At 41.2% G+C, this 22,254-nt stretch overlaps 2 protein-coding genes and 1 long non-coding RNA gene across 6 annotated transcripts in view; 2 read left to right on the top strand and 1 right to left on the bottom strand.

Moving 5' to 3' along the window:
* LOC102488701 (ankyrin repeat domain-containing protein 6) overlaps positions 1 to 8,997 on the top strand; it is an 80,232-nt gene extending 71,235 nt beyond the window's left edge. The window contains exons 9-13 of one of the 4 annotated variants that reach the window (XM_006155294.3): positions 734 to 811; positions 5,420 to 5,524; positions 7,146 to 7,280; positions 7,609 to 7,794; positions 8,695 to 8,997. In XM_006155294.3, coding sequence (XP_006155356.1) covers positions 734 to 811; positions 5,420 to 5,524; positions 7,146 to 7,280; positions 7,609 to 7,794; positions 8,695 to 8,913 — 723 coding nt within the window. In that variant the 3' untranslated portion in view covers positions 8,914 to 8,997. The remainder of the gene's footprint in view (positions 1 to 733; positions 812 to 5,419; positions 5,525 to 7,145; positions 7,281 to 7,608; positions 7,795 to 8,694) is intronic. The other 3 variants (XM_006155296.3, XM_006155295.3, XM_006155298.3) reach the window with 3 other exon arrangements.
* Positions 8,998 to 10,541: 1,544 nt separating this feature from the next.
* Positions 10,542 to 21,201, bottom strand: LOC102487857 (deubiquitinase OTUD6B). The gene is given in 5 exon segments (XM_006155292.2): positions 10,542 to 11,118; positions 11,121 to 11,409; positions 15,861 to 15,941; positions 19,965 to 20,116; positions 20,973 to 21,201. Coding segments are annotated over 5 exon segments (903 nt in total). The 5' UTR covers positions 21,082 to 21,201; the 3' UTR covers positions 10,542 to 10,846.
* Positions 21,202 to 21,394: 193 nt separating this feature from the next.
* Positions 21,395 to 22,087, top strand: LOC114009047 (uncharacterized). Its single transcript, XR_003550521.1, has 2 exons — positions 21,395 to 21,511; positions 21,624 to 22,087. It is a non-coding gene; the product is annotated as an uncharacterized LOC114009047 (long non-coding RNA).
* Positions 22,088 to 22,254: the final 167 nt, after the last annotated feature.

Below are 22,254 nucleotides of genomic sequence, written 5' to 3'. Positions count from 1 at the left end.
CACATGCACTCACCAGAAAGACAGAGACAGAGAGATAGAAAGTGAGAAATCACCCCCCAGGGGGGATGGCCATGCCACAATCCCTTCTCCTCCATTCTCCTCTTGGGATCTTGGGCATACATGCACACACACCCGGCATGAGTTTAAGCCAGTGGGTCCAGGACTCGAACTGCGGTTGACTACATGGGAGTCCAGCGACATAGCTATTACGCTAACTGCTGGTCCCAAGCTTTGTAATTGCTTTTCACAGTCCAATTCCCAAGAGTCTTTGGCCAGGTCCTGATTTCCCTTCAATACCTTCTCCACTATTTTCTGGGAAAAACTCATTGAGGCTGGATTTTATGATCCTTTGTGTAGTTTCCTCAATAAAATGTACCACCTTGATCCTGTCTGACTTTTACCTTCCCTCCTCTCCTTTCTGGTGAGTGTTCCTTGTGGGCAGTGCCCAGACTGTCACCTCCCAAACCTAGTTGCTCTCCTGGGCAGCACGGGCCATGTGTTGCTGTCATCATTAGTTGGCACGTCCCCTGGTGTGCATTGGCTACCTCACTGGGTGCTGTGAGACTGTAGGACAGGCCATGTCATATATGTGGCTGTATTTTGCTGAACACAGGGAGTTGCTGGGCATGGGTGAGTGTGAAGTTGTTGGCTTCTGGTGAGGGCTGTCAGCTGGGCCATGGGTGTAAAGAGTTGGTGTTGCTTTCTCATCTGTCCTCCCTGTCCTCTTCCTTAGGCAGGTCAGACTCCCCTGGAGACCGCCCGCTACCACAATAATCCAGAAGTGGCTCTTCTGCTCACTAAAGCTCCCCAGGTAGGCCTCACTGCACTTTCCCTTGTATTGAACGTGGGGCTGCAGAGTTGTTGGGGCCTCTTGTGGCGGCAACTTACTGGAGCCAATTCTAACTACCTTACACAAAGATCGTTGAGCTTATTAACCAAGTGGAGAAAATGTAGGAATCCATGAGGACCTCCGGGTGACTGGCACCAAAGAGTTCAAGTCCAGCTCCTCACACGCGAGCATCATTTTCTTCCTGTGGCTAGATCGGCTCCCTGGATTATGACTTCTCCATTACTCAGCCAAGGAAGAAGTTCTAGTTTCAGACATTGCAAGAAAGGACCATGACTGAAAAGCTGGGGGTAGGGGGGCAAATGTGCACCTGTGAATAAGCAGGACAGGGCTATGAGAAGGGAAGGGGTATTTTCAGAGAAAGGCATGCAAACCAAGCAGTAAAAGCCCATTAGAAGTATTTAAGTACAGAATTTTCTTTGTTTCTTTTTTTGTTTGTTTGTTTTTTGAATAATAGTATTTCAACTATCAATTTTAAAAAATGGTAGAGGACATCTTATCATTTGAGTTGAAGTTGACATTATCTAAGTAACAGTAAGAAATTTAATAACGATAATTTATAAGCTCTTCGTAATTCCAGCAACCTGAAACAACTGCTTTTGTTTGTTCATATTACTTCCTATAGGTACATAATTTTTATATAATTGTGCCTGCAATGTATATACCCTCTTGTATTCTGCCTTTTGTCCTAACTATAATAGGACAATGTTCTGCAGTCTCCATAATTATTCATTATAATGGAAGTACAGTATTGTTTTTGTTGCTATCAGGATCTTGTTAAACCATTTTCTTAATGTTGGCCATTTAGGTCATTTCCAGAATGGAACTATTTTATATTATATTGCCAAAAGCACTGATTGCTTTTTCATCTTATCTTGGCTAATGTTGCCAGAAGAAAACAAAGTCTCAAATTCAAAGGAAGATTCCAAACCCCACCCTGCTGCATCAGAGCCCAATATAGCCTAGCCTTGATTTCTTTTAAGTTTAAAATATGCCTGCTATAACTTGCAATTTCTGGAAATGGTTAAGACTTCAGTCTTTTGCAAAATTGATCACCTTCTTGAGCATGATGCTGGTCCTACTCCATGGTCTCTGGAAGCCCACGGGGCTCCTGACAGAAGGGAGTCCCGGAGGAGAAAGCTGCTGTGCGTGGGAGGCCTCACCTCCCTCCAGCCATTCACAAAGAATCATCCCAGGAATCACATCCATGAATCCCAATAGAAGAATGCTGATCTCTCATGAATCAAAAAGTGTGGGTGATAAATAAATGTCAGAATCTATCACATTTATCAGGCATTTCAGCATTTGGCAATTCAATGAAAGCCAGCCCCCTCCTGAGCCACCCAAAGATGAGCAAGTCTTGTGGGGTTGGAGAATTCTCCAGGCACATAAAGATGGAAGTATTTTTAATCCACCTGTCATTTGTCTTCCAGAGCCCAAGGATCTTCACTTACAGGGAAGGAAGCTTTACTGTGGACCATTTCCCTGTGCATATCTCCTTTTGCGTTTTCGCTAAAAATATAACTTATGTATGTTTTTCCACCCATATTAAATAGTGAAGAAGTTCGATAACATTATAAAGGTTTATTTTACACATAATTATATATGTAAAACCTTATTTTCCACACAAAGGAGGAGCTTTAAAATATGCGTAAAAGTTTATGGTACTGCCCCATTGGTCTACAGTTGTAAAAATAGCCTCACTGTTTTATTTCAAAGAAAATAACTTTGCCTTAGTTCCTTCATTGAACATGAATGTTTTTAAATTTCTATTTTCTTTTATGAGACACAGAGATGGACAGACAGACAGAGATACCCTACACAGGGTCTCACCACACCATTCCTCTCTACCCATACTCCCACCTCTTCCCCAACCTTCCAGTCAGCCAGGATCATGGGTGTGCCCAGCATATTCAGGTTAATCTGGGAGCTGAACCCCAGGCCTTCCCATATGGCACTAGTATGTGGTCGTGCCCTACCATCTGTGCCATCATGGCTGGACCTGAAGGGGGATTTTAATGGGCCACAGCAGTAGGAAGAGGATACTTGCTGGGCTGGCCCATGGCTTGGTGTTTAAGGGAGCAGATCCCACGTGGCCAACTGTGCAATTCAAATCCTGGCCCCAGCAGCTTGGAAAATATGCCAGACACATGTGCATGCCCTAAATCCCAACAGGGCGGAGAAATGAAGAAGGGATTATGATGTGACCACATCTCACTGGGTGCTCTCTCCCTCTCTTTGTCTGTCTATGGTAAGCACATGCACCCTCTGGCAAAAGATTGATTGATTGATTGTTTAGAGATTTTTGCCTTAGGGTACATGTGCTCACTAGAGGGAGAGACAGAGACAATGAAAGGGAAAGTGAGAAACCACAATCCCTTCTCCTCTCTTCTCCCTGGATCTTGGGCATTCATACACACGTGCCCAGTGTGAGTGTTAAGCCACCAGGTCTGGGATTCAAATAGCGGTTGGTCATGTGGGGGTCCAGTGATATAACCACCACATCATTTGCTGGTCCTGTCCTCTGGCAAATTTTTTTTTTTTTCAAAAAAGGAAAAAAAGACCTTTCCAAGTTCTCAAGATCAGTATTCCCCAATTTCTGTGGGCTAGAAAAGATTAATAGCATTCCATTTGGTAAATGGTATGGTTCGCTAAGAAAAGCTGTAAGCCATACAAAGTCATTTTCACTGGCTAGTAACATAAATGGAGGGAATTTTTCCAATGATTATTTTGAGTTTGGGTTCCCTCCAAATGTCATTTGTCATTTTGATTGACATGGTTCACAAATGCACCGAACATGGGTTTCAGGCTGATTCTGGTGCTGGGTCCTGTTTTAATAGTTAATGTACTAGGTGAGCCATGGGTACTAGTCAGCTCCTTTTCTTGTTTTATTATTTTTTTAAAATAATTATTATTTAATTGTATTTATTTTTTAATTTTCTATAGGACACATACACTGACAGGGATTGGGGGGTGGTGAGAAGGTAAGCCGCCAGGCCATGTGGGAGTCCAGCACCTTAACCATCACACCATCTGCTGACCCCACTAGTCAATTCCCTTCATTAGACTGGACTTGCGGAGAGTCTGAGCTTAGCTTTAAAAATGGCTTACAGCTGGGCCAGCAGGTGGCGTGATGGTTAGTTAAGGTGCTGGATCCCACATGGTTGACTCCATTGTTAAGAAGGTAAGCCGCCAGGCCATGTGGGAGTCCAGCACCTTAACCATCACACCATCTGCTGACCCCACTAGTCAATTCCCTTCATTAGACTGGACTTGCGGAGAGTCTGAGCTTAGCTTTAAAAATGGCTTACAGCTGGGCCAGCAGGTGGCGTGATGGTTAGTTAAGGTGCTGGATCCCACATGGTTGACTCCATTGTTAGAATTCCAGACCCGGTGGCTTGAAAATCACACTGTATGTGCATGTGTACCCAAAATCCTGAGAGGAGAATGGAGGAGAAGGGATTGTGGCATGGCCATCTCCCCTCAGGGGTGATATCTCACTTTCTCTCTCTGTCTCTCTCCCTCCCGATGAGTGCATGCACCCTATGGCAAAAAAATCTCAAGGGGAACAAAAAGCTTTGAGCAAGGTTCCCAGACCTTTTGGTCTAAGGACCCTTTTACGTTCTTTTAAATTTTATTTTATTATTTACATTTAATCGATGTCTATGATTACAGCATACAAAGTTAGTTTCCCCAGCATGAATACACTGTACATTAGACCAGTCAAAGTTGTTATGGGCTTGAGGTTGAAGGTTTCCACCAGCTCAAAGACCTGTCCTTTGTGGTTGAGTGACCTCTGCCAGCTAAGCAACAATAAGGCAGGTGGGAAGGCACCTGTGGTGACTGATGACCTCTGTGCACCAGCTACCTGCTTTGTCTTGGTTAATCCCAAAGCTCCTTTTTTCCCCCACATTTGAGAAGATGGAGCACAAAGGTCAAATCATTTGCCTGAAGATCCCTCAGCCAGCTGCTGCTGGTTTCAAACTAGCGGCATGTTGACCCTCCATGTATTTGTCTATGTCCATTTTACCACTCTGCACTCTGAAGGCCAGGCCAAATGCTTCTTTCTGGTATCACGGCTCTTAGATTTACCTTAATATTAATCTTCAAATCAAATTGGATTTGACTAGAACACATTTCGGTCAAGGGAGAATATAATGGGCTAGGTCAGGTCCAGTGTACAAGTCGGAGAGTGACATTGCCTGGCATGGCTGCCGCATTGTCCAACTCTGGGGGCACCTCGCACATCCTAGTTCATGTGCGCGGTGCTCCCTGGAGTTAGGCAATGCACAGCCTGCGTACGCTTTGCCAGTCCTGGCCCAGCACAGAAAGCATGTTGTTACCATCATCATCATGGACTTTATGCTTGTCAAGGTCAGGGCCCATGTCGCTCCCATCCCTGGGACCCTGCAGTGTGCAGCACAAGTCCCAGGCAGCATCGTGTTGACTGTGAATGCTTAGTCTCCCAAGAGGCTACATGTTCCCTTATTGCAAAGTGCCTGGTCCCAGGATTCTCTTGGGCTGATGCTGAGCACACCTGTGGTTTGTAACGATGCCATTTGCCTCCTTCAGGTCTTACGCTTCAGTCGTGGGCGAAGCCTGAGGAAAAAGAGAGAGAGGCTCAAGGAAGAGAGGAGAGCCCAGTCTGTGCCAAGAGATGAGGTGGCACAAAGCAAGGTGGGGGGTAGTCCTCCCGCCCTCTCCACCTGCCCGCTGACAGCAAGTGGGAAACCATCTCCCTGCTTCCTCTGGGTTCAGCTGGCAGCCACCATGCCCTCCTCTGCCTCTCCTTCCTACGGGGGTTCCTCACACGGTCATCAGTCTCTCCCCCTTTGGCTTCGTGTGCCCTGCTCCTTTGAGGTTTCAGACCATGTGCCTGCGTGTGTGTTGCCCACGGCTGTCCAGCCCCCTGGTGCAGGCACATTTCCTATCTCCATGAATCTGTGGAGTGAGAGCAGTGGTCCTCAGCATGGCATCCAGTGTGTCTCCCGAAACTCCAGTAACACAAGTTATTGGGCCTCACCTCAGACCCATTGGATCAGAAACTCTGAGGTGGGGCCTGAACAAGCCTCCCAGATGATTTGATGTATACTAAAGTTTGAAAATTGCTGGTCTAGGTTGCTTTGTCTCTTTCTACTTAGAGAACAGGCTGAGGTTATGCTAGCCCATGCAACTCCTCTGCGCAAATAAACAGAAGATGTCCCAGGCAGACCAGCCCTGGGCAAGGCACACACAGTGAACACAAGGGTTCTTAAACAAGCTCATGGAAAATGTGTGTTATGAAAAAGCTGCATGCTCTTCAAAATGTTTTTACATGAAGATTAATTTGTACTTTAATTCCACTTTTCCATGACCTTTTTGAAGTAGCCTCATTGATCTTACATTGGATTTCAGCTCCCCTTGCCCTACTCGTCCCTCAGTTACGTGCCTTTGTGCAGTGAGTGGCTCGTCTCACTGTGTGGTAGCCTGGGATGAACCATGCCTTTCAGCTCTCTCAGGAGGAGCAGAAGAAGTAGGACACAGAGACTTTCAGCCCATAAAAAGTTGTCACCAAGTACTTCCTCTTCCGTTTCAGAATTCTCTCATCAGATTCTGGGGTTAAGGCTTTGCAACTCTGACCAGGTTGCTATAGATGAATTGTGCATATGAAGTTGTAAATGTTCTCACAAGGACCAGAAGCGTGATGATTTTCTTCCTTTCCTGCGGGTTCTCATTCTCCACCATGAATTTTGGGGCTCCAAGTTCAAAGGATAAGCGGGACCACATTTTATTGAAATGCAAAAGACCAAAAATTTCTAAGGCTGAGATGTTTTGCATGTGATAGGTTCCTGGAGTTCTAGAACACAGAATTCGATCTAAGAATACATTTCATTTGGAACCTAGTAAGATGAAAATCAAATATCCAGCCAACCAGGAAAAGTATTATATGTTCAATCAAAACCACCAAGTTAGGTTTCCTATGTCTAAAATTTATGTCATTGGCCAAGGGGCTGGCAGGTGGCAAGGTGGTTAAGGGCACTGGACTCCCACATGGCTGACCATGGTTCAAATCCCGGACCTAGTGACTTGCTTTCTCACTTTCCCTCTCTCTCTCACTCTGCTCTTCACTGGTTGAATTAAACTTAATAAATAAAGTTAAATAATTCTAAAAAATATTTTTTTAATAAAATTTATGTCATTGGCCAAGATTCCCATGGGTCCATTACTAGATTAGCTCTTGTGAACACAATTTTTCTCTATTAGTGAAAGAGGCCAAAAGAGCAAGTAGAGCAGGTTTCTGGGCTTTTTTCCCCTGTAGGGAAGTGTCTCAGCAGGAGACACCCCCAGCAGTGAACAAGCTGTACTCAGGAAAGAAGAGGCCAGAGAAGATTGCCTGTCAGCCTCCCCAGAGCCCAGTGCAAAGGATAACAGGAGGAGAAAGTCGAGGCCCAAGGTCAGGAGGCACGTGACAGCAGCCGCGAGGGTGGCTGGGAGGCAGGTCGGTCGAAGGTCCTGGGATATTGCCGTATGCCTGCAGCTAAAAAGGTACCTCAGTTGGCTTGCTGGTTTGGAGCTGGGGCATAGAAATTAAATCTGGCTAACTTGAGAGACAGGTTTTTGTGCCAGTATTTTTCTTTTTAACATGTGTAGCTTGAAGTAGAACACTATGAGGCAAAGCAAGGCGGGTTCTTTGCCTAGGAGTGTGAGATGCGAACCATTAGCAGGGTGTTACCTGTGCAGATGTCACAGGCTCAGGGGTGTCATCTCTTCCTGCCCCACAGGTGTCAGCATTTTCTGATCCCACCCCACCAGCAGACCAACAGCCTGGACAAGAGAAGAACGTGCATGGTCACAGTCACCCTAAAAGGAGGAACAGGCATCGGTGTTCATCCCCACCTCCACCCCACGAGTTCAGAGCCTACCAGCTCTACACGTTGTACCGAGGGAAGGATGGGAAAGTGATGCAGGTACCTGCAGAGCCCAGTCAGGAGAGGGTCCCACAGGCCTTAAGCAGGGTTGTCCATTTACTGCTGATATCTACCTTAGATGTTGACTTAGCAAAGAATAAGCTTTGAAGATAAGCCCTGACTTCCCCACCTAAGCTGTGCAGGCACTTGCCTGCTGCTTAGGCCCAGGCAAACAGAGGTGTAGTTACAGAGCTATCTGCACTGTCCTTAGGTGACTAGATATCTTGAGGCTCCAGTGTAGACATAAGTAGCTTGAAAATAGGGAAGTCTCACCCTCTCTGTCTTACCCTCTTCTTAGTGCCTAGGAGACCCAAAGCTCAGCTTATGGACATTCCAAAGTTACAACAGGAATCAATCTGTCTATTCATCTGTATCCCCTGGTATACTGCCTGGCACGTAGTGGCTACTCAAAACACAGTTGTTGTTGGGACCAGCAGATGGCATAATTGTTACGTTGCTGGACTCCATGTAGTTGACTGTGGTTAGTCCCGGATCCGGTGGCTTAAACTCACACCAAGCGCATGTGCATGCATGCCCAGGATCCTGAGAGAAGGGACTGTGGCATGGCCATCCCCCCAGGGGATGATTTCTAGCTTTCTGTCTCTCTGTCTTTCCGGTGAGTGCATGACCCTAAAGCAAAAACCTCTCTGAAAAACAAAACCAAAAAAACTCATGTTGGGCACATGTACATACGTACCCAAAATCCCAAGAGGAGAATGGAGGAGAAGGGATTGTATCATGACTAATCCCCTTGGGCATGATTTCTCACTTTCTGTCTCTGTGTCTCTCTCTGGCAAGTACATGTGCCCTATAGCAAGAAAACAAACAAACAACACTCTTAAAAACAAATTTGTTGAAAGAGTGAACTAGAGACCAATTCCTTCTTTATTTCCCTCTTAGGCACCAATAAATGGTTGTCGTTGTGAACCTCTAATCAACAAACTGGAGAATCAGTTGGAGGCAACTGTGGAGGAGATAAAAGCAGAACTGGGGTCCGTTCAGGATAAAATGAACACAAAGCTGGGGCATATGGAGAATAAGACCCAGCACCAAGTAAGTGAGTGGTCCAGCCTTCTAACTGCTAGGTGTTCCGGCAGAAAAGGACATAGGAGATGTTAGCACACCCTTCCACACTGAGTTTTCAATGGGCTGTCAGGGAAGACATTTATGTGATTTTATTAAGACACATTTTTTTTCTTTTTTTCTTTCTTTATGCTAGAGCATATATACACGCAAATGAGAGAGAGGAAAAAAATAAAGACATGAGCACACCACAGTCCCTTGCTTCCAGTCTTCTAGTTCATCAGATCTTGGGCACTTCATGCATGGCTGCTGTGTTTCAGGGATTCGATCCACAGCTTCTCTTGAGCAGCATGACTGCTGTATCACAGAGCCCAGGACTTTTTAAGAACATGTTTAAATTGCTTATGACTGGGGCCAGCAGGTGGTGTGGTCGTTAAGGCACTGGACTCCCACATGACTGACCGTAGTTCAAGTCCCAGGACTAGCAGTTTGTTTTTTCACTTTCCCTCTTGCACGCACATTGTCTGGTCAAATTTTAAAAAATTAAATATATGAATAAATAAATCTTTTATAAAATTGCTTATGACTACAAAAATTATATATGTCCCCATTAAAAAGCATCTTTTAAAATATGAAAATTAGGGGCCAAATGGTGGCACAGTGATACAATGCGATATTCTATGAGTCAGTCCCATGTGGGAAGGTTCCTGGTTCAAGTCTAGAGGCTTCCCTGAGAATGCAAGCATGCTTGGCCATGATCCTGGGCTGCTGAAGTTGGGAGTAGATTGTGGCATCAATACCCTGTTGCAGGTGCACATGCTTGCTCTCTCTTGTTTATGAAAGAAATAAAGTTTGAAAAAGTATGAAAATTAGAAAGGAAAATAGACCACCTATAAGCCCACTGTGATGATTAAAAAAAAAAAAAATAGCACTACTTTCTTTTTGATTTGCCAGAGGGGACATGTGCTCACCAAGAGAGACAGAGAGAGAGGGAGGGAGGGTGAAAGCACTCCTCTAATGGGGTGTGTCCTCACCACAGTACCTTCTCCTCCATTTCTCCATCCTGTTGGGATTTGAGACACGCACATTCATGCATACTCACCTGTCATGTTTTTCATGCTGTTAGAGCCAGGACTCGAATGGCGGTCAGCCATGTGGGATCTGACTCCCTGAACCATTAAGCCATGGGCTGTTCCAATGTACATAGATTTCTTTTTCAATTCAAAAAACCTTAACAATAACATGTATTTATTTTTTAAAATTACACATTACAGAAATATGTATCAAAGTGAGATTCCCCAGACAGCCCTTCCATTTCCTATCTATTGGTTTTTTCTCTCATAGGTTGTAACCTCCATAATTGTCACTTTTAAACAAAAATAGTTGTTGTTGCTTGCCTTTTTTTTTTTTTTTTTTTAATTGCCAGAGAGTGCATAGACTTGTCAGGAAAGACAGAAAGAGAGGGATAGGGAAGAGGGAGAAATCACCCTCAATGGGGCATGGTCACACTGCAATCCCTTCTTCATTTCTTCATCCTGTCAGGATTTTGAGTGCACACACACACCTGATGTGTTTTTCAAGCCACTGGGATCAGGATTAGAACTGCATAGTCATGTGGGATCCAGTTCCCTTAACCAGCAGGCCATGGGTCCAGCCCTATTGCTCATGTTTTCATCTAGCAATGTGCCATAGACATGTAGAGCTATAATGCGCTTTTTTAAAAAAATATTTTAAAATTTATTCCAACATAGAGCAGAATGTCCAGAATCCTATATAAATTAAACCACTAGTGAGTAAGGTACCGTCTTGGTCTATGAGTAATGTTCTCCACAATGGACTTACAAGTTTTTAAAATGCCACTAAGAGGACACTAAGTAAAGTCTATCTCTGACATATTTCTTAAAAACCTGTAAGTAGCTTTGCCATAAAACTGACTTAAGGTAGTTGTGTTTTTCAGTAGCATTTAGAACAATCCAGCACTTCGCAGGAATACACAGAATGGCACACTTACTATAAGATAACTGTAACACTAGCTGCAATTTTCAGTAGCTGTGTTTACCACCTGTGTAACAGAATTGTAATGTTCTCCTGAACCATATGCATGTCTCATATATGTAAGTATTAATGGTTTTTTTGGATATTCTTCACCAACTACAATAGGAGGAGAATCAGCCTGTATTCTCTCTATTGGTGTTTGTAAAATGTGAGTCAGAGCTCTTAGCTCAAGCTGACCTCCCCATGCAGCTGTGTTTACATCATTGCAGTACTTTCCAAACTCCTCTGGAGTATACATATCTCCGTATTAGAGTTTGTTAAAAACGGCAGAAAGTCTTCCACATGGCTTTGCATATATTCAGCGGTTTGACTTCTTAAGGCAGCCACAGTCAGAGTACAATTCTGTTCTTTCAGCTGATCTTCAATGGCTCTATACATACAATGACCATCGGATGGAATCTGTTTAATTTCCAACTGTCTAGCTGCCAATATTTGAGCAAGTTTTTCACTTTCTACATGTCTGGCTCCAGTTAAGTTCTCAATTTCAGCTTCAGCTATCCTTTTTTCCCACTCTTTCTCCAATGCAGCTTTTTTTCCCCGTCTCTTAGAATGTGGGGAAGTTAATTCATAATAATTAGAACTAATTCTCATTTACTAAGGGGATGGAAATATAAAATTTTCAAAACATTTTGACATTTTTCTCCTTTTTCCCACAAGCACTACCATACTGATCATGTCATCACTTGTAGAATTTTCTGCACTATGAACTCTTTTAGGGTAAATTATCTTATTCATCTTCATATTTTCAGCGCCTAGCTCTATAATATATATTAAAAAGTCATCTAAAATTTTTCTCTAAGTCTATTAAAAACTATATGCCAAGTATCTAAAAACATTATTTAATTATTTCAAAGTACTGTATTAAGACTGACTTAGCCTATCTTAAAGCACATTTTTATCATATTAAAGTCTAGACTAAGCTGAACTATCACTATACTAGTGAGGCATAAATATGCTAAAGCCTTTAGAAAGAAAGGCAAACACAATTTTGAACTAGCTTTTTAAAAGAAGTATGTGCATACATATACATTAATAAAGTAAAAAATAAAAATTCTTCTTTATAAAAAATTAAAATATTACCGACAGTAGTAAGAGATCTGTGACAAGAAAGATGAATAGGAGGTAAGGAAGGAAGGGTGGGGAAGAAGAGAAAAAAATTCCTAACAGCTAGACTAGTCAGGATCAAAAACCAAGAAGCACTATTATGATTCACAGCCAAAAGCTGTCATAGAGCTATAACACCACAGAAAATTATCAAGAGATGAAGTTAGGGGGCAAAAAATATAGGTATATAGTTAATATATATTAAGTCCATGCATACACAGTATAAAAAAATCTAGACGGATACACACAAAATACTTGAGTGTTTTCTGGATAGTAGGATGAAAAAATGAGTTTTATCTGGGTGTATATATGTGTCTACACTTTTTTTGCATCTTTCTAATTCTCTACAGTATGTTTTACTTGTACTGTTGAGAGAATACTGCTTTTCAATGTAAGAGAACAAAAAGTTATGCTAAATTCAACGAATCTTGATATTAGCAGTAAATTACAGTAAAATATTTGTTAAATCAACAGTAGGACAAGCTAAAGACCTTCATACCCCTAGCTCTAACCCTTCCTTGGGGCAAAAGTGAATGGGAAGGCAAATTTCATTTAAATTTACTGCCACATATTTGTACTCCCTGCCTATTAAGTGCCTTACTAGAAGAAACTGAACTGATTTTCTGATTTACCTGTACTGATAGCAGTAATAGCTCCCTAATAAAACATAAGCCTATTTAAATTTTCTCCTCCCAGTTTTTACCATGACAGAAATAATATGAACAAGTTTGTTGTACTGCATACCTACAACTGTGGATCACAACAGCATAAAACCTTAAAACACAAGATGGCACTATAACTTTATAAAAGACTAACAAAGTTTCAGAGGGGAGAGGAAAGATAAGCACCTTAGGTATCATCTAATCCAAAACCCCTCATTTTCCTCTTCTGAGGAAACAGCACGCAGAAAGATTTCCAAAGGCCATACAGCTGGTTAGAGCAGAGCGGGGACCAAGGACAACACAGAGAGCTCCTTCTATCCAGGCACCTGAATCAGAATAAAAGTTGGAGCAAATGGGAGCTGGAGTTAATGATGTCATGTACTTTTTACTGGAAGAGTGGAAATTTACACTATCTATAAAACCATAAAAGCCTTTAAAACACTAATTCCAATCATTTTACTTTTTCCCCCCATGCTTTGCAACTGCATTACAAAGCAACTGAGCTTCCTTTCTCTGACACTATGTGAAAAATTCACTGGATTCTTCCTCTAGCAATGTATTACTTCCCAATCACACTGAGCACTTTGGTTTCTACAACCACGGTACAAGAAATAGAATGGGACCAATAAAGTCTAATGAAAATGTATATAAGATGAAAACAGCATATAATTAATAAATATACTGCTGGTAAAACAAGAGTCATGCTAATTAGCAATATAGAAAAACAGTTCAAGTGGAATCTCAGGAGCTTTTCTCTAGTCCTGGGTTTGTATCAAACTTTCAGTACGTTACTGAAATAACCTGGGTCTCAGCTTTGTCATTTGTAAAATAAAGAAATTGAACTAGATCTCATTTGTAGCTCTCAAATTTCTTGTTTGAAAAACATTCTAAGATCTACTTTGAATTAAATAAAATACTTCCGTGCTTTTGTACATTTAATCTTTGTCTATAAATCATGTGTTTTGTTTTGTTTTGTTTTTTTCCAGAATTGCAAGTTTTCCAAAGATTGTTCACTGACTTTTTATTCCTTGGTGCCTCTGGCAAGAGAGGTTCCAAATAATCTAATACCAATTACCTACCATAATTTCACTTGCCATTTTCATAAGTATTATAAACTTTTAGTGGTTTCTATTCCAAAATTCCATGAATATAACAAACTATAAGAAACTGTAAGTATTACATCTAAGGAATTGTCTCTGATCAAGTGGTAAAGCAGCTGACTACAAAATATACTTAATTTTCTAATGGTGTAGCTGAACAAGGTACTAATTTCAGCTCTAAAGCATTTTAGGAGAAAAGTAACAAAATTTTTGAGAAAAGGGAGTTTATTTGTTTTTGTTTGTTTTGCTGTCTTAACAATCCAGATAGAGACGAGCACGTTTTGGTAAAGACAGAAAGGAGCTGTGTGTCCTTATGTTTTCCAGAATTAAACAGGGTACTATAAAGTGTATTAATTACCAAGTATAAACAATTCCAACAAATACTACTATTAGAACACAAAAATTCCACACTTCATTTTTGACCTATAGAGAAGCAAGATGACAACTGTAGGTTCATCATCACTAAATGAATACATATCCTAGGTAGGGAGTTGAACTAGACAATCTCTGAGATGCCGTAAGATCCAAATTACACGATTCTATGAAATTCATAATAACACTCAAGAGTAAAATCTGTTCAAGTATGAAAAATGTTTGACTTATGTACAAATTTTTAAAAAGACACTGCTCTTCGGTTTACTCTTTGGTTTAATTTTTTAAGATATGTATCATGCAATACTAACAAAATATACAGTATTATTTACTGATCCATGAATTCTTCAGGCCTTGTGTTAAGAGCTTTGGAAATAATATATTAATGTTCACAATGAACCTAAGTTTTATAGATGTGAAACTTAGGTTTAAAGTAATTAAGCACTGGGACCAGCAGATGGGAAAATAGTTATGTCACTGGACTCCTACATGGCCAACTACGCTTCAAGTCCCAGAACCAGTAGCTTGAAACTCGTACTGGGCACGTGTGCATTATGTGTCCAAAATCCTGAGAGGAGAATGGAGAAGGGATTGTGACCTTTCTCACTTCTTGTCTCTGTCTCACTGGTGAGCACACTTGCTCTATATCAAAACTCTCTTTAAAAAAACAAAAAAAAAAAGTTAAGAACTATACCTAAAGTCATAACAGTGAAATTAAAACATCATCTGCCCCACACTAAACTCCATGCTCTACTAAATTATATGACACAAAGCTAACTTTAAAAATGCATTTAAACCCCAGAAAGTATTATTAATAAATTAATATTTGGGACTAAAAAGATGGGATTTAAAAAACTGTATTTAGTTTCCTATCTAAATAATTATCTTTCAAAGGCCAATCCATTATTTAACACTTAGTATAGTGAACTTATCCTCTCTGAATTTTATTTTAATTTATCATTATATAGATTTCTGCATAATTCTCTTGAGGATTCTGTAAACCCATATATTTTCTTTTCTAGATTTAAACCCTTATTTCATCATTCAATTCTATAGTTCTCAACCAGAGTTTTTAAAAAAATCACCATGGCCCACATTTTTAGGATTATGAATTATTAAATCTGAGATAATATATTTTCTTTAAAAAAAAAAATCCTTTGGGGAACCAGCAGTTAGCGTAATGGCTATGTCACTGGATTCCCACGTAGTTGACCGCGGTTCGCGTCCCGGACCCAGTGGCTTAAAACTCACGCAAGGCACATGCGCGTGCGTGCCCAAGATCCCAAGAGGAGAATGGAGGAGAAGGGACTGCGGCATGACCATCCCCCCTGGGGGATGATTTCTCGCTTTCCGTCTCTATGTCTCTCTCTCTCTCTCTCTCTGGCGAGCGCACGCACCCTAGAGCGAAAACCTCTCCAAAAAAAAAAAAAAATCCTTTACACATCCTGTTCCGAGCCCACTCTCCTAAAAGAACAAATTGGGCATAACAATTGTATATATCTTAGGCCTGTTCTCTTCTCTATAAAATGGGAATATCAAATTCTGCTTCATAGGATTATTGTCAGGACTGAGATTTCAAAATAAACAGCTCAGCATATTTGACACATCGTATATGTTTAATAAATGTTAAGTTTAGGTCCCTTAACATGGAATTCATGTCTCTTTTTTGTAATTGCCATCTTATGCAACTCTTAATATAGTATTGAGCACACAGCACTAACTTATATACTTGGTGACATGACTTTCATACCCGTCTCTTTTGTGCTTTTGATATCCGAGGTGGCTGATTCTCAAGTACCAAGTTTGAAATGTTAACAGCAACAGAATCTATCTGAAGGAAACAAAAAACATTACCAAGTCAATAAAAATACCTATATATTACTACTTAAAATATTAGGTTATCCAATTATGATTGAAAATCACAAACATATCCAATCCCATAGAAATTAAGAGTAACAGCACTATGCACCATATTAAAAATTTTGGTTTTATTTCCTTTCTCTATTTTTACAGGATACTGTATCAGATTCCCAAGCAGTTTCCTTAAGAATTTTTTCAAAGATAATGTTCAGCCCTGTATGCTTTCCTTCCTTTTTAGAAAGCCTACTCCATTAATCTCCATACAGTACTATACCTCCTCTAAGTGCCAACTCATTTGGCATTCCATTTTTCCCTCCTCTGAATGTTGATACAGATTGAGTATCCTTACTCAAAATGATTGGAACAAAAGTATTTTAGATTTTTTCAGACTTTGGAATAGTGGTATCTGCATAATGATGTGTCTTAGGGATGGGACTCATGTCAAAACTTAAAGTTTATTTGGTTCTTATACACCTTACACATGTAAAGTAAATTTTAAGCAATATTTTCACATTATAGTATTTTAACAATGATCCCATCAAACGAGTCAAGTGTGGAATGGTCTATTTGTTGTATCAGGTCAATACTCAAATTTTGAACCTTTTTAGACTTTTGATTCTCAGATAAGTATGTGCAATCTGAAATACATTTAAGATACAGATGTTGCACTCAATGCATTTCTACCTCCACATCCTCAAATGTGACATTCCCCTATCCTAATGACCCAGAATCTGGTGAGCACTGATTTTTTACCTTTATAACAAGTTGGGCTTTCCCCCATCCTTCACTATCTACAAATTGATAATTACAGGGAGAAAACATACTTAGCTTACAATATGATTAGATACTATAATTGATTCTATTATTCAAAGGGCTACATGTTTGCTGAAGAAGAAAGATCGAGACTTCAAACTTTCAGAATAAGCTAGTTAATTACTGTAATTTTTATGTTAGTATTTAGTGTGACACAAATATAAAACACTTCAGGCACCAGCAGATGTTGTAATGGTTACATCACTGGACTCCCATGTAGTTGAGCACAGTTTAAGTCCTGGACCCGACAGCTTAAAAACTCATGCCGGGTGCACAGGGGCCAGGCAGTAGTACAGTGTTAATGCAACACATGGTTAATGCAACACATGTGCATGCATGCCCAAAATCCTAAGAGGAGAGTGGAGGAGAAGGGACTGCAGCATCGCCACCCACCTCCTCAAGGCCTCTAACAGCAGAGACAGATGGCCCCCCTCAGGCTATATCCCAAATAACCATAATATCACAATCTCCCATGAGTGGTTATCAACTTCAGTAAAGTTGAAATTTGCTAAACTTTACAAACTGTCAGGACCAGCAGATGGCGTAGCAGTTATGTCACTGGACTCTCATATAGTAGAACATGGTTCGAGTCCTAGACCTGGCAGCTTAAAATGCATGCTGGATGTGTGTATGTGTGTGTGTGTGTGTGTGTGTGTGTGTGTGTGTGTGTGTCCAAAATCCCAAGAGGAGAATGAACTGAGGCATGGCCAACCCTCTGGGAGGTGATTTCTTGCTTTCTGTCTGTCTCTCCAATAAGTGCAACACACTCTGTAACAAAGATCTCTCTCTAAAAATAAATAAATAAATAAAAATAATAATAAATTGCACTGTTTCTATTGATAATAAGTGAGACAAAGACAAGTATCTGAAAAACAAAAAGTAATGACATAAAAATTTAGGTTGTAGGGACCAGCAGGTGGTGTGGTGGTTAAGGCGCTGGACATCACTTGCCAACCACGGTTCGAGTCCTGGACCTGGTGGCTTGCTTTCTCAATCCTCCCACCCCCGTCACTCTCGCTCTCTATGTATGCATGTGTGTGTATGTGTCTCTCTGTCAAACTAAAATAAATAAAATTAAATAAATAATTTTTAAAAAAAGAATGTAGGTTGTGTTTAGGAAGAAAAGTCTAAGTTAATGATAATGATAATACTTCAAAGTAGAATGAGTCTATATCTTAACCATTGGAAAATATCTAGCATAAGAATCAAGCAATTTTGTTCCTGGAAACCTAGGAAAGAATTTTCAAATGGAAAGACCTGAGAAAGCAATAGAAAAGATGGGGGAACCAGCAGTTAGCATAATGGCTATGTCGCTGGATTCCCATGTAGTCGACCACGGTTCGCGTCCTGGACCCGGTGGCTTAGAACTCACGCCGGGCGCGTGTGCGTGCATGCCCAAGATCCCGAGAGGAGAATGGAGGAGAAGGGACTGCGGTGTGACCATCCCCCCTGGGGGGTGATTTCTCGCTTTCTGTCTCTATGTCTCTCTCTGTCTTGCGAGCGCACGCGCCCTATAGCGAAAACCTCTCAAAAGAAAAAAAAAAAGAAAAGAAAAGAAAAGATGGAAGATAATTAGGAATACAACAATTGTAACACAAACACTTCGAGCATCATACCTTGTTACCTAGAGATAAAGTACACTAAGGGCGAGGAAGGCCAAAAACTTGATAACTGGATAGCAAGCTAAATAAACTGAGACTATATTTAATATAAGGATCACTGTAACATCAGTACAGATATTTCCCTTATCAACAGTGGACCAAAAATGAACTAAATAAAATTTAATTATGACAGGTAAGATTTTGCACAGGGGCCAGGCAGTAGTACAGTGTTAATGCAACACATGGTTAATGAAACACATGGGAAAGGTCCTGGGTTTGTATCCCAGCTTTTCCCTGGATATGCCTGACATACACATGTCCATGATCAAGCTAGCTGAGGATGGGAAAGGACTATTATATCAGGACTCTATTAGAGGTGCTTCTCTCTGTCTCTTTCTCTTGTGGAGTGAAGAAGTAAACTTAAAAATGTACTTCTGCATAGACATAAGAACTTTTAAACTCTCAATTATGGAGTGAGACTATGAAGTCTATGATCCCTCTATGCAAAACCCATGCAATAAACTACTATACCATACAAAGTTATAACAGAATTCAGTATCCACCAACCAGAATTCTGATTTTTAATTGTGGTTTGGCACTTAATAGTTGTTATGACTTTGGGACAAAGTTCTTAATCTCTCTAAGCCTGTTTCCCACGCAAAAAAGTAATGACACATACTTCATAGGTAATACCTCACAATATATTACTGAGAATAAAATAAAATAATGTACAATGGATGGTAAACAAAGTGCTTATCATACACATATTATTTACAATGATGGAAATAAATTTATTAAAATACTGAAAGTAACATTTACCAATTTACCTAAGAAACTTCAGATATTTCATTTGATACACCTTTTTTCATAAAGAAACTTTGTAATTTAAAAAAAAAGCAATTTCATTTTGAGTCTTAAAAGAACCCTTGAATAGAGTGCAGAAGTGTTTGTATCTATCATCACCTTATATGTAAGGCAATTCAGGAAAAATAAATAACTTTGCCCAGGTTACAATACTTAAGTCACAACTCTTTGATTAAAAGTGTGGTCTTCCAACTTTTATTTGGTGAAGCTTTTCTTTCAGACAATTAAATAGGAAAAGAAATAAATTTTCTTTGTTAATTTCCCTTACAAAAACACAAAGCCATGTAAGATTAGTCATAAAAATAAATTTGTCTATTCGTTTTATAAACGTGTGTGTTTGTGTACGTGCTGGCGAAAGCAAAAAGAGATGAGCACCCTCCAGGGTCTGTTGACCATGCCATCCCCTTCTTTCAATTCTCCAGTCCATCACATCCTGGGCATCAGCCTGCTACCTGGCTGATCAGGCTTGACCAGGCCAGGGATTAGAACTACAATGGCTTTTTGGGTTTTGGCTTCTTTTGAGCAAAGCATTACCACTCTGCCACCAAGCCAGATTTTTTAACTTTTTTTTTTCTCTTTAGCAAAAATATTAAGGAAAGACGATCCATAAGTACAACTGAGTGACTTCATTTCCTATCAAATTCATTACTTTAAATAATCCAACACAAGTGTACTGTTGCTTTCAAATGCTATAGGCTAACAATTATTTCATGTACCTTATTCTCCTTAGAACTCAGCTTCAGTTGCTCCAGTTCCTCTCGATGTTTCTGTTCCATTTCTCTTTCCAACTTAGCAACATCTTCAGTGAGTTGTTTCCTTCTCTTTTTGTCATTCTTGGGTACAGCATTCTTCATACTCTGAATTTTGGCTGAAAAATCACCAAAATCATTCCGTCAGAAACCCAGAAATAAAGAGGATGATAAGGAACGAAAGGTATAGACAGTGTAATTATGAAAGCCAGAAGAATCATCACATAACCAGACAGCTACAGATGAAGGTGAGACCAAAAAAGCAAAAAAAACTAATTTACATACCTTAAATTTGTTCGGGTTTTTTGGTGAGACAGGAGGGAAAACAAAAGACACTGATGCAAGTTTTACATTTTCCTTAGGTAGGGATCAGCAGTTAGCATAATGGCTATGTCGCTGGACTCCCATGTACTGGACCGCGGTTTGAGTCCTGGACCCGGTGGCTTAAAACTCACGCCAGGCGTGTGTGTGTGTGTGTGTGTGTGTGTGCGCGCGTGCCCAAGATCCCCAGATCCCCAGAGTAGAATGGAGAAGGGACTGAGGCGTGGTCATTTCCCCTGGGGGGGGTGATTTCTCGCTTTCTCTCTCTCTCTCTCTCTGTCTAGCGAGCGTACACACCCTATGGCAAAAACCTCTCAAAAAAAATTTTTTTTTTTCCTGAGGGGAGGCCATTCAAAATGCACACACCATTAGGACCAAGTCTCGGTAAAGGGGCCCGAATGGGTCCAGTCTGGGTCCAAGACCGTGCCTTCGTGGAATGAGAATAATACACCGGCTGCTGCCCGGGGTAGGCGAGCACGCCGCGCGCCTCAAAAGGCTCCGGGAAAGGGGCGGCAGGGAAGGCGGGAGAAAGGCCGCTCGCTACTGAGGCGGTAGAGAGGATCCAGCCACGCCGCCCCTTAAAATCCCCTGAACCGCCCCGCCACGCGCCCTTCGCTAGGTCTGGGTGACTTCCGAGATTCCCATCCCCATCACCTTGCAACTCCTTCTTCTCTTTGCGATGCCGTCTCACCAGCTGCTCCTCCTCCCCAAGCTCTTCAGTCGAGACTGGATCCATGACTGCCAGGTAGCCTACCCAGCACATGCGCTGGAAAAAGCCCGCACCACCGGCTCACAGACACCTTCCACCCTTCAACTCTCACCCGGGGCGCCATTGGCCACCGCAAAAACCCAGCTCCGCCTTAGAGGCGGCACCAGGTTGGGGCCGAGCCATTGGAACGAGGAGAAAGCTGACTGAAGTGCTGCGCATGAGCACTACAGTGACCCTTCTCTGACGGGGCGGGGTCGCAGAGGGGAGCAAGCTGCGCGCGGAGGTTTGAGCTCCGCCGTCTGGCGTCTACCGCCTCATGATTGGCCAGAGCGAGGAGCCCTTCAGCAATAAAGCTATGCACCAGACTATTGGCCCGGACGTGAGGCGCGCGGAGATGACATCACGGGCGCCATTTTGGACGTTGTTCCGTGCTTCCTTCTGTCTTCGGTTTTGGTCGGCGTTCCTAAGAGGAGTTACTGAAAAGGTAGGAAAGAAAAATAAAATATTTTAATAATTCCAGTTATAATTATCAGTAGAAATCTTTGAGTTGTGTCAGGCAAACAGTAGGGAATTAAATTTTCTTTATTGTTTTCAAGGTGGTTACACTGCAGTTCCGAAGAAAGGAACAGAACTAAAATGCCTCCTCTTGAAACAGATACGACGGTGGAAACCCAAGATACAGAAAGAGTCGACTATCATATGGTACAGGAGCTTAAACACCTGTGCTCAATGATAAAGAAGGTAATGTCAGAGCGCTTGGACCGAATCAGGGAATTGAGAGAGTTAACAGAAATGTGCAAGGAGGATTGGCCGCAAAATCGAATTACTGAAGTAAATGCAAAACAAGAGAAATTTTCACAGAATGCAGAGAAAGGGGGAAACTAAACCATGATAAAAGAAGACAAGAAGAGACCAAGAGATACAATCTACACATAATTAGACTATCTGGAATGGAAGACAAAACAAGTAGCTTAAACAATTACTAAGGAACTGTTTGAACTAAATTTCCCAGAGTTGAAGAACCAATTAGATCTACAAAAAGAAAAAGCTCACAGAGTACTTTTAAAATTTGACAGAAAGCAAGCAAAAAGTAGACATATCCTGGTACCATTTTTAAATTTCAAGAAAAAAATTAAAATTTTGCAAGTATCCAGACAGAAAGAAACAGGTTACCTGTAAAGGGCAAAAGTCAGACTGATGTCAGCTTTTTCTCTTGCAACTCCAAAT

This window comes from Tupaia chinensis, unplaced genomic scaffold, assembly GCF_000334495.1.
Source record: "Tupaia chinensis unplaced genomic scaffold, TupChi_1.0 Scaffold000444_1, whole genome shotgun sequence".
In the NCBI taxonomy this organism is placed as follows: Eukaryota; Metazoa; Chordata; class Mammalia; order Scandentia; family Tupaiidae; genus Tupaia; species Tupaia belangeri.
Note: the sequence above shows the minus strand (reverse complement) of the source record. Positions and strands in the feature narration are given on the sequence as shown.